Here is a 16180-nt window from a genome sequence, read left to right on the forward strand (position 1 = left end):
GAATATTTACCTAGACCTTTTAAAGCACTGAATTAATTCACCAGCAGCTTCGCTGGAGGCGTCTCGAGCGTTCCGAGACTCCATTACATAATATCTTTTACAAAGTCTATTCCCAGCTGGAGTGGAAGATGGATTCTCATCCAGTCTTGCAGAGGTTCCATGCGTTTTGCTTCCCTTTCCCGGGTCTCGATCCGGCGGGCGCCCCAGCCAAGGGCTGCAGCCTTCCCCTCCGCCCCGAGCTCCAGGTTCCCCGCCACTCTCCGAGCTCAAAGCGTTTCCCGGAGGTGCAGCTGCTTCGCCCTCGGGACTCCCAAGTCAGCCACGGCGGCCCCGAAGGCTGACGGGCTCTCGGGGACGCCGCGACTCTCGTAGCTCGCCGGTGCGCCCGAGCCGCAGCGCGCCGGCGATGCCGGAGCGGGAGAGGCGCGCGAAGACTCGGCCGCAGGGCCGGCTCGGTGCGCCGGGCTCGGTGAGGCGGAGGGGGAGGAGGGGGAGGAGGAGGAGGCGTGCGAGGGAGGAAGGGCCCGGCCGCCGGGGAGGGAGGGCGGAGGAGGGGGAGGGGGCCGGCCGGGCCAGGGGGTGGGGGGGCAGCCAATGAGCGGCGCGCGGCGCGGGGCGGGGGGGGCGCGGGTTGGGGGATGAGGTAGGATGGGGGAGGGCGCAGCCCGAGCGGCGGAGGCTCGAGCCATAAACAAGCGCCCGGAGGAGCGGCGCAGGAGTGAGGCGAGCCGGGCGCGCGGAGCGGACGCCGCGGACCTTCTGCTGCGCCACCGCGCCCACTCGGCGGCTCGGGAGGCGGGGACCGGCCCGGAGGCTGCGCCGCTGCCGCCGCCACAACCACCGCCGCCGCGGGGTCGGCCGACGCGGAGGAGGAGAGAGGGAGGAGGCGCCGCCAGCCGGGGCCGGAGCCGAGCGCAGCCGCCGCCGCCGCCAGAAGTTTGGGTTGAACCGGAGCTGCCGGGAGGAAACTTTTTTTCTTTTTTCCCCCTCCCTCCCGGGAGGAGGAGGAGGAGGGGAAGCCACTGCTGGCGCCAACGCTAGTGGGCTCCGGGTCGGCGCGGCCCGCAGAGGGAGCGGGGGCCTCGCCCCGCGAGGGGAGGCGCGCCCCGGGGGCCCCGAGGGGGGCGGCGAGGACCGCGGGCTGCGGGTGCGGCGGCGGCGGCGCGTGTGCCCCGCGCAGGGGAGGGCGCCCGCCCCGCTCCCGGCCCGGCTGCGAGGAGGAGGCGGCGGCGGCGCAGGAGGATGTACTTGGTGGCGGGGGGCAGGGGGCTGGCCGGCTGCGGGCACCTCCTGGTCTCGCTGCTGGGGCTGTTGCTGCTGCTGGCGCGCTCCGGCACCCGGGCGCTGGTCTGCCTGCCCTGCGACGAGTCCAAGTGCGAAGAGCCCAAGAGCTGCCCCGGGAGCATCGTGCAGGGCTTCTGCGGCTGCTGCTACATGTGCGCCCGCCAGAGAAACGAGAGCTGCGGCGGCGCCTACGGGCTCCATGGAGCCTGCGACCGGGGGCTGCGCTGTGTCATCCGCCCCCCGCTCAATGGCGACTCCATCACCGAGTACGAAGTGGGCGTCTGCGAAGGTACGGCCGCCCGCCGCGGGCCCCCTCCCACCTGGCCCGCGCCGGCCCCTCGGCGATGGTGGCGCCGAACAAAGTTTGGCCGAGACTTTCCTGAGGAGAGAGGGCTCTTCGGAAAGGAGGGGCGCCCGCCACCCCCCGGAGTGAGCCCCGCGTCCCTGGGTTCCCAGCTCGCTGCTTCCCCCGGATGCCTGGCCAGCCGCTGGAGAGGTTGGGCTGCGTGGGTGGGGGCCGGCTAGTGGGAGATCGCCCCCGGCCGCGCACAGACGCGCACACGTGTGGCCCATCGGGTTGGGGTTGGGTGGAGTGGCCGGGCTGTGCGCCCGGAGGTGGGGGCGCCGCGGGCAGGGGGCACTGCGGAGGCTCTAGCGAGCCCCTCGGGGAGTAGGGCCCCTGCCGCCCTCCCCGCATAGCGCAGCGTGGAAGCGAGTGCTGCACCGCGTCCACTCAAGTCCATTTTCTGCTGGCGGAGGAGACGTGTCTCCAGCTCACACTCCCTGTGTGACTCTTGTATTATTTTTTCCTTGCGCTTTTCCTTCACCCCCTTCCTCCTCCTGCGCATATAAATCAGTTTCAGCTCCGGAATATGTCAGCCCAGGGGAAGTTACAGACGGTGGTTACTCATTTATTTGCCTATTGAAAGCGGTCAAAGGCTTTCTCTCTTGAATGAAGGGGGGACGGGGGGAGCGGGCGGGGGGCTTGCACCTAGGAGTGAAAAGTTGTTTCTCTACTATTAGTGGCTGCTTTTTAAGATCAGATATCCGCGTCTTTCCAGTCGTGTTGCTTGTTCTTTTTGTGTGTTTAATAACGGGGATTGTTCTGCTGGTTTCTCCAGTGAAGTACTGTGCACCATGGTGTCTGATGGAAGGAGAAGGATTGGGTTAGCGGAGCCCTCCTCCTTGGGAGAATCACTGTTAATGGGTGTTGGCCTTCAGCCCTGCCCGCCGGCCTCGGGGTGCCTGGTCAGGTTTGGGGTCTAGAGCGATGCAGTGAGTTCTTTTTATTTGGCTAATGCCAAATAGTGAGCACCAGTGAAACGTAGGATCCCTGCTCGGGCTGGCGTTGGGGCGGTGATGCGGTTCTGGGGCATCCTTGGTGTGCGAGCAGCGCGCAGCAGCCTTACTCTGGAGGGGCGGAGGAGGGACAGGCGCCGCTGCTCCTGTCTTCCTCTATACTCACAGCCTGCGCGCCCGAGACCAGGGAGCGGTTTATTCTGAAGCATCTTTCTTTGTGTCTGTTTATTGTGCTGGGAAACTGAGAAAGGAAGTAAATGCCTTAAGGGTCTGCTGAAAGGCTTCCATTCTGTGATTCTCTTTACATACATGCATGCTTGTTGATTATTGTTGTTTAGTGACTCAGTCCTGCCCCACTTTTTTGAGACCCCCCTGGACTATAGCCCGCCAGGCGCCTCTGTCCATGGGATTTCCCAGGCAAGAATACTGGAGTGGCTTGCCATTTCCTCCTCCAGGGGATCTTCCCGACCCAGGGATGGAACCTGCGTCTCCTGCATTGGCCGGCGGGTTCTTTACCACTGAGCCACCAGGCAGGTTTTAAAGTTTGGACAGTTTTGGAAAATCAGGATGGTCTTTCTGGTTTGGAAGCTAGTGGGCAGTAATGAGTGAAGGGAATTCGTGCGGGAAGTGCATCGATGCACCCTGAGGACATTGGATTATAAAGAGTTTGTTTACCTCAAGTACAAAAGCCTCTCACCTGGTGTTAAATCCCACTGTATAACTTGTTTTTATTTCTCACAAGAAAAATGGCCAGGAGATTAACTTCTGATACAATTTTATGTGTTTGACTTTGGGAATTCTGAATGAGTTGGACCAAAAGATGTAGCTTTGAACCCTGCTACTTGGAGTGTGTAATTTACTTAAGCCAGCCTCCCATAAATCTGAAAAGAACAAGCACCCTGAAACAAGGTTAAATGTGGTGGAAACTGCTGTGCTCTGAGAAGGACTTGGGAAGGTTCTAAAGATTCTAACCTTTGTTTTGTTACTTCATGATGGATTTCTGGTGAAGGAAATGTGGAGTTCAGGGAACATTCACGCTAATCAAGTGCTTTGGCACCAGTATCCTGGTGTCATAGTATAGAGTTATTTTGGCAGTTTGTTGGTGAGCCTTTTATTCCTCTGAAATGAGGTGATCCCTCAATAGCTTCGTTTCTTCTGTTAACACTCTACACACTTGGTATTAGTCTTGAAAATGCTTGGAAGTATTTATTGGCATGATGATATCACATTGAGTGTTCTTTAACAACACTTTGCATCTAGCCAGCCTGTTTTCAGCTACCAAAATGGTGTGCTCAGGGCATTTTTTTTACTTTATTTTTTTATAGAACTCTAAAAGCAGCAATTAGGTTGCAATCTATGAACCCAAAGGAGAAAGGACAGTGTTACCTAGCATGATGAATGTATTTAGACAGCTATTTCAATAGGGTGTCTAAAATTTCAAGAATTTTCACGTGATTACAAGATTTATGGAAAACAAGATAAGTGAGTGGCCTTTTTTCTTCCTCCTTTTTAAGAATTAAAGGAGTCATTCTATGGCAGTAATTACCCTAGAGGATGCTGACATTCTCTTGTTTTTCTCTTAGTTGGCAAAAAATTTCTCAATGGCCAGTGTTTCCCTCAGTTTCCATTTTTATTCAGAAATTTGTGCATAATTATCATAACTAACAAATAGAAATTGATACATTTTGTTCATGAGGAAGTCTTTTGCTGCAATTTTTGCACTAAAATGACCCCTACTGGTTGTATCTGTTAATGAAAACTCTTTTGAAACTTGTTTAACTGACTATACTGAGGGAAACATATTGCATAGTATAGAAATGTTATCATGACTAACCTGTTTTCGATGACATAATTTAAATACAAATTACATCGCTCTATCTGCCAACTTGCAGTAATTTTTATTTATATCACTCCCCATATTGGCTTTATGAGAGGAAAAAAAAATCAGGTTTTTAACTTCAGTTCACAAAGTGAGTAGATAAAGTAGGGTCTGAAATGGACCCCTTCCAAATTGTGGCTCCCTGCCTTAGGTTTTTAAGGCATACTGGCTCATAGTAGGCTCTCAGTGAATGTGCATTGAGTACATGGAAGAACAGTTTTTTCCATAGAAAGAACACTGAGGGAAAAATATTTTCTGAAAAGACTAAATGATGTGAAGAGTGAATCATGTGACACATACACCTGGACTTCTTTTCAGCATCATTTAGACTGTTAACTAAGTAAATCCTGACATACTTGTTCCTTTAAAAAAAAAAATCTTTGGCTATATCTATATTTAAAGTTGAGCAGAGAGCCAGATACCTCCATTTTTCTACTCTGTGCTTTCTGGCTCCTGGGAAGATCCCTTTCCCATTTCCACTGACTCAGTGAGTCTTCTTGTTGCCCTTTGCAGCTTCCTAAGTGACCTGCTCCTTGGTTAGGGTGCCTGCCTCTAGGTAAATCGCCTAGAAGCCATAGAAATAAGTTTGTAGTCTGAACTCCTGAGGGAGGGGTGGGAGACCTCTTTGGGAGATGAAAGACAGTTTTGAAAAAATATTCAAATAAGATTTTCTAGGAAGAATGTTTTGATTGGCCAGTGAGGTTTATGTTTCAGACAAGGGGTGAGGTCCGTTTTTCCTCTTCTGTGGACCCGTATTGTATGCTTCTGTAAGGAAGGGGTGGGTGGGGAGCATGGGGAGCATGACCACCCTTCTCTAAGTAAGGAAACTAGCAGCGATGGCTTAGGATTGACAGGTCGTGAGGGCAGAGTGCTGAGGAACCTAGGGGACACTGTAGATTGCTTTGCTCTGAGAACTTTGCATTAGAGCCAGGCGATCCCCGTCACAGAGAAGCACTCTTTTCCCACCTGGTGACTGTTTACTCAGTGGTTCGTGTTTATGGAATGGAACTGTTTTCACCTCTGCCATGTAAGAACTGTCTCTTTCAAAACTCAATCCTCCTTTGATTTCCCCCAGGTATTTTAACTTTTCTTTCCACCCACTTCTCACGGGGCAGTAAGTAAAACCAAGGATGTGGGGTGGGTATTCCCAGCAGAGAATGGAATGTTTTCTGAAACTGTTGACGTTAGAAGGTTATGGTTTCTTTTCACTCACTGGAGATGACGACTCCTTGGAAGAAAGTTTGTGGAGGATCTGAGGTGAGGCCTAGGGAACAGGCTCTAGGAGGCCAGGGAACAAATCAAACCAGTTGGTTGTACACCAGCCATAGATCTCCTCTCATCCATCTGTAATGTAGGAGTCACAGTTAAAGAGTCCATGGATTTGGGTTTTTACCAGTTAAATAGAAGAGGGGATGGGCAGAGTTAATATTCTTGTACTGATGTTAGAAAAATGAAAACACCCATAGCTCCTTGTTTTTGAGGAAGGTGTTTCAGTTTCCATCCAAAAGTCTTTAGGTAAGGTTCTTAGATGCCAGAGATAGAAGCAATCAGAGGGCCTATGAAATCACCTTAATACGGCATGGGAAGAGGAACCAATGTAAGTAAACAAGGAAATAATTAGTTCCTCCCAGAGTAAATATTGACAAAATGTGGAGAGTCTATTCACTGCACATATTCAAATGACAGGACTTCATGACTTTGATTTTGACTCTCAAGCTTACAGAACCCTCACTGTCGTCGAGGAGTTAGTTCAGTCACACAAAACACTTGGCAAGGGGCAGATGTGTGGCATAGCCCTGGAAGGGCAAAAATAGCAAATCTGGGGATCTTGCTGCCATTAACACGCATTTACTCTACAAGTGCCATGATGAACATACAGGTAAATTTACTGTAATATTATTAATTTATGAAGAAAACCATCTGAATAATTCTTAGAATTTGGGCGTTACAACCAGTTGTGGGAGTTACTGGGCTTCCCTTGTGGTTCAGCTGGTAAAGAATCTGCCTGCAATGCATTCCGCTTGCAATCTGAACTGCAAGACCTGGGTTTGATCCCTGGGTTTGGAAAATCCCCTGGAGAAGGGAAAGGCTACCCACTCCAGTATTCTGGCCTGGAGAACTAGCAATGTGGTACAGGTTTCTGTGTTTATGGCTTAAAATGTGATGATCTGGATGAACAGGGGGATGCTTCAGGGAAGCATGGGGCAGGAATTACAAAGTTGGGGGAAAACAGATAAAACAGATGGCCCCAAAAGATAATGGAGTGGGAGGACTAAAGAATGACAAATGGGAGAAGGGGAAAAAACCGAATTCATCTTAGGGCAACTATGTCATCCTTTGAAGAATAATCCAAAGCACATTCCAGACATTAATTGTGAAATTCCTGAAAAATGTGGGTGTGTTTAACGTCGTTCAGGCTAACATGCACCAGCTAACAGGAGAGATGGCATTAACATGAGAGATGGCAGTGCTGCTTTTGTGTGTAAATACCATTAGGTAGATGATGGTAAAATGAATGGAAGGTAAATACATTTGAAGCAGGTTCCTGTGACACTGTGTTCCACAGGGCACATGCAGGATGAGGGTTTTGGAGACACCCCAGCAAAGCTCAATTAATTATCTGAGGAAGAAACAGTGGACTAGCCAAGCATGAATGAATAACAAACTGAAATCCTTCCTTCTCAGAGATTGAATTCTCCAAAGCTGAATTTTTAAAGTTCTGGCTTGTCTCTGCATAGAAATCAATCACTCATTCATTGATTTACTCTGTACAAGGCTTTCTCCTGGGGCGGCAGGGGAGGAGGGGGAGCTGGGAAGCCTGGGGACCTCTCAGACCTGATCCGTACTCTAGCCCCTCTTATAATCAAGATAAAGAATGAGGCAAGACCTTCAAAAGTCTACTTCATAAATAAGTTCAAGCCAAGTAGAAGTGATTTCTCGGGTCGGTATATGATTAGTTGGTGAGTGAGATATGTGGTTAAAATTTGTTGTAGGAATCGCAGGATCTGAGGTGATCTTTTCAGGCTCAGGTGGCAAAGCTGAAAAGGAGAATTCAAGGTCCAATAAGGTACGGAAGCCTGAGTAAGAACTCTGTTTCGGTGGGGAATGGGGAAGGGATCCTACCCATTCTCAGTGTTCTTGTGATGGGTATCAAGAGTGCCTCCCAGCATGTTTGAGAATGAGGCTGCATTCTTAACGCTCTACCAGCTGTTGTTCAAAGTGGCACTTTGTTTTGGGAGCACTTCTCTCTTTGTTCTAGCTTGTTCTGCTAGGCAGGTGAGCGTCGGCAATGAACTGAGAACTGTCTATTTATCAGCATCTCCTGATTTCACCACTCTCTGCTGCTTGTCCTGGCCAGTTAGTCTGATCAAATCATGGAAAACCTCCCAAGTTTGGATAAGACCTCATTGGTCTTCCGGACAGGGCAGAGATGTGATGAACTATTCTTAAGAATGCCCTCAAGGTAAACAGTGGTTCATTTGGGGCCCACATTAAAAAATAAAAATAAAGAGGTTCCTTTTTCTTCTGTAGTTACTAAGTGAACAGGGTTCAATTCCTTATCTCCCTCTCCCAAGCCCAATTAATTCCTTGTGAGAAATACTTATATCTTGATCCAAGAGTGTAATGGTTAGAAACTTGGTTTCTGGGGTCAAATCTACACTCTGCTTCTGTGCATCTACATTTTCTCCTCTGTTTAGTGGGGTTAACAATAGGGTTTCTATAAGGACTCAGGGAACCCTGTGAAGCACTTAAAACAACGGCTGCACGTGGTAAACACTTAAGGACTACAAAGCTACTAAGCAGTAGAAGTAAAATAATCTGATACGGGCTCATTCTCTTGTTCTGTTTAACCCTCAGCCATCTGAGTATTTCATCACTGGTGGTTAAGGAGTTTGGACTCTTAGAAAGGGAGCAGATTATTATTGAATTCAGGTCCCCTCGTATCCCGACACCATAAATTCATGGAGTTAAAAAACTTAAAAGGCCTCTGAAGCTATTTGCTACCTTTCCTCCTGATGCCCATTTATTATATTTGGTCTAAATAGTTTCTGTAAAAATTGTATATTTGGAGTAAAAATAGAGAAGGGAGGGTTCTGACCCTAATGGGCTGTAGCCCTCCAGGCTCCTCTGTTCATGGGCTTCCCCAGGCAAGAATACTGCAGTGGGTTGCCATGCTCTCCTCCAGGGGATCTTCCCAACCCAGAGGATTGAACCTACGTCTCTTGTGTCCCCTGCATTGGCAGGCAGTTCTTTGCCACTAGGTGCCACAGGTTGTAGGAACCATAAATTTAACCATTTGTCTGTGGACTAATATTTGGGGAAGGGGGAACACCTGAACTCACACTTACTAGCAGTGTGCATCTTCCGTCACATCGTATTCTGGAAGATTTTGCTCCTAGCTCCTGCAGTGTCCACACTGGCGGTCAACATGGGGTTTGGCCTGGCTTGAGCAGAAGAAACAGCTTGTAGAGCTGCAGCTCACCTGCAAAGGGGCCACAGTCTCACTTGTCCCCGAAGTAGGTGCAAACGAGGCAAAACCAGAGGTCAGGCGTTCGGCCAGGCCATTCCTCCATTCTTTTTGCAGCCCCACCTGTTTCCCGGCTCTCCTCTGCCCGTAAGTATTTACTGAGCAGCTGCTGAAGCTCTGGTCTTCGTGATACCACTTACTGTCTCTAAGCTTGAGTTCCCCCGGCTGTTAATAGTGACAAGAACCACCTATATTTGCTCTAAGGATTAAATGAGATAAAACTGTGCCTTTGAAATGCTAATGTGCACACAAATCACCTAGGGACCTCATTAAGCATGCAGGTTCCAATGCAGTAGGTCTGGATAGGGCCAGACAGTCCGCAGTTCCAGTAAACTCCCAGGTGATGCCAATGCTGCTGGTCTCAGGATCACACTTGAAATAGAAAGATAGTGCATGTAAAGTATATAGCATGAGTATGGATATAATAGTAAGACCTGTGTAATAATTAGTTTTCAACCAAAATAAATGAGAAAGGGGCCCGACTTTCACAAAGGCTGTGGTCTGAAGGTAGACAGCAAAAACTGGGACCATCTGTTGTAGCCCAAGACAATAATTTACAGCTAGTAAGGCCTGAGCTAGGAAGTGCTGGGCATCTCAGGGGCAGCTAAGAGGGGCCCCAACTCCACCTTTGACTACTCAGAAGGATTTAGGGGGGTGCAGCAGCAAGCCAGGCCTGAGGGGATCTCTTCCCCTCCATCCACCTCCTCACTCATCTGTGCAATGTGTGGTAGGGGGAAAGTAGGCCTTGAGGCCAGGCAGACCTGTGTTTAAATCAGCTGTGTTCAACTGTAAGCCACCAGTTTGCTCAACTGTTTTGAGTTTCAGTTTCCTTACCTGTGAAAATGGAATAGTAATAGCTTTTATCAAGTAATTACAGTGAAGGTTGGAGAGAATTATTACATGTATTAAATATATATATGATTACATGTATGTATGTTATGTATATACATGCATAGACACACAAAAATATGTGTAATGGCCAGTAGAGTACCTGGTACTGAAAAAGATAGTTAATATTCCAATTTCCATTCTATTTTTTGTCCTCTCTCTCTCTAATTTGTTAGCTTTTTCTCTGTATAAGTTAAAAGAAAATTTCTGCTTTGTGGATTGACTACACTTAACTAAATCTCTTTAACAGGGGATTCTGACAATTATGGCCTCTTGATGTTTGTCAGAGAGAAAGGGACAGTGAATCCCCAAGAATGAGGGGTATGAGTTGAGGGTCTCTGTACCAAAAGCACCTTCATAGGTTTGATCCAGTATGATTGTAATTCTCAGTTCCTTTAGTGCTTCAGAGAATGTGGCCATCTGCTCTATTTTGTGGTTTGAATGCTTACTTCCACATAGCTATTTCAAATTAGTATTTTTTTTAAAAGGTGACCTATGTTAATATGGATGGCATATGGACTCATGGAAGTGCGTTAAATGGTATTTTATTGTTAGAAGTTCTCTGTGGGTTTCCAGACATAGCTGGAGACCTCAGAGCCCCCAGGATTATTGCCAAGGCAAGATAGGGTCTCTGGGGTTCCAGAAGAAAGAGCAGCAGGCCTGCTGGCTCAGAGACCAGAGCAGGCGTGGGGATGAGCAGGAGGTGGTGCCCAGGGCACGTTTGCGTTGCTCTGATTGGTCCGACGTGCTCCATCCATCTTCCACGTGGACTGATGCTGCAGCTTTACTGTGGATTTGTGTGTGGTTTCTCTGGAGAGTCTGTGCTGCAATGGAAGGCTAGAAAAGAACACCTAGAATTAAAACACCTGACATTCTTATCTCTGGTTCCTAGTATAGGTGAGGTCCCACTTCGGAAAGACAGAACTGTGACTTTTTTCTTTAAGTCCTCTGTTTATCTGTTTATCTAGTAAATATGGGCTGAGAACTTACAAGGCAAATGCCTTACATTGGCTATTATGCAACATGGAGAAGGAAACACAATGATGATACAGTCCTTAAAATCAGTAGTTAACAATTCTTTGTTTTCTTCATGACAGCCAAAACATATTACACAGTCAAAACTGATTTTTTCTTTTTCCTGAGACTCTCTACTACCTATCATTGTAGTGCTTCTTTCATCACAAATGTGGATATTCAAATATGCAGCCTACAGGCAAGGTGAGCAACTTCCACATTTCAGAGTTCTGCTTAAGTATATGTTTATCAGATCCAAAAGAACACCTTCATTTTGAAATATCCTGGGAATATTTGTTCTATGAATGTTTACGAAAGAAAGCTAAGGGTTCATTGTGTTTTCGGGTGTTTTACATTTCAAGTCCCTGAGAAGAGAATCACAAGAGTCTGCCCTTTGGAAATTTCAGCTGAGTCCTTAGCAACCAGCCACTCTGGCTGTGGCACGGTAAAAAAAAAAAAAAAGTATAGGCTGTAACTAGAGACTGTGCCTATCTTATTTAGCATTTCAAAACAAAAACCATAAACAAACATCTCAGATTCAAAACAGAAAGGAATTTCTGGCAGGGCACAGTGAAACCTGAGCCCACAAAATCTCAGTCTATAAGTAACTTAGCATCTTATCCAAAGGCCACAAGCGAAACTGTTCACAACCGATAAAACAAAAGGCATCTCAGTATTGGAGACTTGTGATACCTCTTCTTTTTTTTCTTAAAAGACTCCAAGAGACCTGCCAAGATAAGGCAAAACTGTCTTGAGAAAGTGTGGCCTGAACTGGACTTTGAATTTTGAGGCTTGGTTGGACTACTTGAGCCCTGTAAGTGTGAGGAATCCAGTACAGAGTGTGTGGGCTCGGTCCCCTCAGAGTGTGTGTTTATGACTCCGCAGAGGAAGGACACTCCATCATCTTGTCAGATGCACATCTTGGAAAAACTCCCCTTACTTTCCATAGTTGGAAGCTTTGCCTCTTTTCAAGGAAAGGGCATTTACATTCTGAGGGAGGAAAAAGGGATAGATTTTTAGACAGTTTTCTCGCTGAAGGCCAGAGTCTTTTAAGGATTGTTAAATGATTTGAGAAAGATTGGGTGTGCTGTGTGTTCAGAAATACTGAGTTCTTAGGTTTCAGACAGATTTTAGGAAAATTTGTTACTGTGTCCATTAAATTTAAACATTAAAATGAAAGGCCAAATACATGTCCATATTTTAATCAAAAGAATGAGTGGATTTGTATAGATTCTCATTTGTTGCCGGTAGGATTTAGGGCTCTCAGAAAAGTAGACTTTGCAAGATCCTTGTACATGAATCTAGTATGATTAAGGAGAAAAAATGTAGCCCTGGCTTCCAGGTCTTCCTCCATCCTCTAATCGCCAGTAACTGAAATAAAACCTTCTCAGCTTCCCTTGACTTGACTTTGCCTTGATTTGTCCAAAGAGAATTAAATAGTTACCTACCTGAAGGCAGGGGGACTGAACCAGATGATATCTTAAGGCCCTTCTGGTCATAAGATCAATGTTTTTATAACCTAGAAGTCCTGGACAAGAGTCAACTATTACCTTGTGTCTGCAAAGCCAGAGAAGGAAAAAGCAGTAGTGTCTACATGACTGTATGCCAAATGCAATAGATGGAAGGACTTGGAGGAAGAGATCAGGAGGTCTCCTGTAGTTTTGTTTATTGTGAGGCGACAGAGACGGCAAAACACAGTTCTTGGGAAGTCAGTGACATCTTTTAAACGCTGGTGATCTTTAAGCCACATTGACTGTGGTCTAATCTGGATCCGAGACAGAATTTACACCTCTTTTATGTCTGCATTGGTCTGCTGCCTTCACTCTTTCTCCATTTTCTCATTTACTTCATTAGTTATTATGGCTGTGAGGTGGGTAGGTGACAAATACTGCAAAGGCAGAAGCTTGAGCAAAGACAGGCCAAAACTTGCCCAAATGCACATGCTCGTTTCTGCCTCTGACACTCGGAGAGAGTTGAGTAATTGCTGTTCTTCCTAACACTGCAGGCAGCAGCCAAATTCTCAGCATTCTTTTACCTTTGCTGCTGTTTTCACTTGCCAGGGAGTTTCCTTAAGCAGCAGCTGAATTTAAAGAAGCATAACAGTGATCATGCACAAAAGGAGGGGCCCGGGCTGCACGGGCACGTGGGCGCCTCGTATTGGGAGGGTGAAGTGAAGGAGCCTCTGCGGAGGGCCCCGCCGCCCCCACAGCCCTGGGAAGCTCTCTGCACGTGTGCCAGACGGCAAGTCTTCAGTGACGATGTCTCCCGTCCAGGTCAGCCGTGAAGCTTGCAAAGCTGCCTCCTGGGGTCTGGAAGCTTCGCCCTTACTTTGCACGTTGTCCAGTGACAGGGCATTTTGCTGCTGGTGGCATGGCCCTGTGGCTCTTAAACTTAATGTGATACGTGTGGTTCTAAAGAACGCGATGCTCAGCCCAGCCCGTGGTGTACACCAGTAGTCAGCCGGCTGTGCCTTGTGAATATTACATTTTTGCCAAGAGCAGCCTTCCAGAATAAGGTACTAGTTAATTCCAGTTGGGCATTTATTCGTTAATAAGTCTGCTGAGCGCTAAATACTCCATTTGGGAGTATGCGACAGGAGATAACTCAGCAAGGATTATGTAGATCTCTTCCATGAAGCAATGTCAACTTATCTAAGTTCTGGTTTTCTATGACATTCTGCTTTATACACCCAAAGATGATTTTTTTTCTTTCTTTGCTCTAATCTGTAAAACTTTTGTAAGTTTATTAATAACTGAATAGACATTTTATGTTGTTAAATGGAGAACACTTCTAGTGGAGTACTATGGCTTGCTCTGTTTTTCCTCCTTTTCTTTTTTAAAGATAATATTAAAAGTTAAATCCTGTTCCGGCTCTTATCCTCTCTCTTTCAGGGTAGATTTCTGGATAGCTAGTAGTGGTGGCATCTGAAATAGCCATTGAGGGGTGGGTGGTATTCATTTAGTAACCTGAGCTTTTGCCTGAAGAGCTTCTGCTTAACTCTTCTTTGCTGTTTCAATAGGTCTTCATTTGGTTTTCTTCCTGCTCGGTTGATGCATATTAGCTTAAGAACTTTTAAATTGTGGGGGCAGTAAAAAAAACTGAATGCCTGGGGCCCTACACTTCTCTCTTAGAAGCAGCCAGAGGGTTTAGTGTGTATCTGTTAGCAGGAGAGTCTTCTAGAAGGTCTGTTTGGTACCTCTCACACCCACAGCTTTGTGCTGTGGCTTGGCCCTCCTCCTCCCCTAATGAATCCATGCCATGACCCAGTGTAGCTGAATCTCATGTGCTCTGAAAGCCACTGGAAAGGCATGTGTTCCAGCATCTTCCCACTTGCCTCTACCTCCTCCCCAGCATGGTTGCATGCAGCTCTTTCTCTGTGTACCTTTGAAGAGAAGTTGGTGCCAAGGGTCGCATCCTTGGTGAGGACCCTTCCAATAATGGTGTCCGGGCTAGCAGACTGGCAGAAGAGTCTGTAGAAATGTTTGGAGGGAAAGCAGTGTTTGCCAGTACATAGGACTCGTTTGACACTGTGGAATATGATACCGTGGATTAGAAAGTGCTAGAAAACATAAGAATCTTTATGAAATTGCGGTAGCCTTGCTGGCTTCAGAAGGTGTCCGGATGACAAAATGTATCTGTAGCATCAGCAACTGGCCCCTGGTCCAGTTACAGATGTGACTTTGAGAGACAGGAAGTTGTGATAACTCCTTCGTTATGACTTTGCGTATAGAGTGTGTGCATGTGTGTGTGTGTGTTTGGGTGCTGTGGCACAACATGAAGAATACTTTGCATTGTATTATGGACATGCTGAGAACAGCGTCCATGCTTGAAGCAAGTTAAGTGGACTGTCTACTCTGTACATCAGCAAACTGAAAATGACTTCTTAATAAATAAAGATGGTGCATAGTTTTATGACATTAAAAAAACAATTTTAATTAAAGTGCTTGGCCTTTAAACTGCCTGGTTAATTGGGATAGCTATCTGGACAAGTGGAGCTCAGGAAAATGACTGACTTCATTTCTTGGTGATTGGGACCAAAGTTTTACTATCCTTAAGGCAGTGTGGGCTGATTTATAGTAGATAAACATAACATCACTAAACATAACTTCTGGCCTTACGTGGGAATTTTACATGTGATAGGAAAAGTAGAAATTTAGGGGGAGAATTGGAACACCTCTGGGGGCGGTGGGGGGTTGCGCAGAAAGGGAGAGGTACAAGAAGCCAGAGGCGCGTTTTGTTGGAAAGAGATAAATCATTTCCAAAGACTGTGCTGGGAAAAGGTGAGCCCTTAGCAAGCATTGTTTATTGACTATCTCTTAAGGAAATTGTATTTGATGCTTTGGAAAGAGAAAGGAAAAAGACTCTCTGCCAATAGAGTTCTGGAAAACTTGAGGGAGATAAAGTATTTACATGCTTTATTAACATAAAACATGTCCAAAAGAAATATATAATTACAGCTGCATTTGGCACTGAAGATAGTCTGTGTATTATATTTTCTAAACTGTGTGTGAATATGTGAGCCTGTGCTTTTGCATCAGAAGTACTATTTCTTGAGAAAATGGAAAAGTAGATGGTGTCAAGGGTTGCAGAGAGAGACACAGGAAGAATCACGACCAGGAAGGAAGGAACTGGGAGCTTTATTTTTTTCTTGTCCTATGCATAATGATCCCAACTTTACTTTTTAAAATAATCTTAGTGTAATAAGCATTTAACTTAGAGCCTTAGGAATTTGCATGTTATTACTAAAAGCCCACAGGTAAAGGAAAGTCAGACTCCTAAATTCATTCAGTACCTATGATTTATTTCAAGATTATCTTGGACAAACACCCTTTGAGAACTTCGAAAATTAGGAGGTGTGTTTGACAGATACTTCCTAATATCTGTTGCCCTCAAAGGTGTGGAGGCAGAGTAGCCCCTGGAAAATCAATGTGGTGCTGACTTTCAGATTCCCCAGAGTTATCTTCACATAGCCTTCAAAATATATTCTCATCCTCAGCCTCCACAGTTTTATGCTGCTTCCTTTGTGAAGCCTTCCTGCCCTACTGGAAAAAAATAATGCCATCCTCCGGGTCCTCCCCCTGCCCATAGGTAGCACTTTCTCCTTCCCTTGTTATAGCACTTTTCACACTGTGTTAGAGTTCACATTTCAGTCTTTTGGCCTCATTGTGATCCCCTTGAGTGCCAGGATAGTGTGTTATTCTAGAGCTTGGCACACGTTGAGAGGAAGAACTCAACGAGCATTTGTTGACTAAATCTCGATTCAAGGTCATCCAAGATATCCTACAAAA

General features: G+C 46.7%; 1 protein-coding gene across 1 annotated transcript in view; it reads left to right on the forward strand.

Annotated features, from left to right (window-relative positions):
• The first annotated feature begins 1128 nt into the window (after positions 1-1128).
• Positions 1129-16180, forward strand: part of CRIM1 (cysteine rich transmembrane BMP regulator 1) — a 204455-nt gene continuing 189403 nt past the window's right edge. The window contains exon 1 of the mRNA XM_043468318.1: positions 1129-1573. Coding sequence (XP_043324253.1) covers positions 1243-1573 — 331 coding nt within the window. The 5' untranslated portion in view covers positions 1129-1242. The remainder of the gene's footprint in view (positions 1574-16180) is intronic.

This window comes from Cervus canadensis, chromosome 5 (assembly GCF_019320065.1).
Source record: "Cervus canadensis isolate Bull #8, Minnesota chromosome 5, ASM1932006v1, whole genome shotgun sequence".
In the NCBI taxonomy this organism is placed as follows: domain Eukaryota; kingdom Metazoa; phylum Chordata; class Mammalia; order Artiodactyla; family Cervidae; genus Cervus; species Cervus canadensis.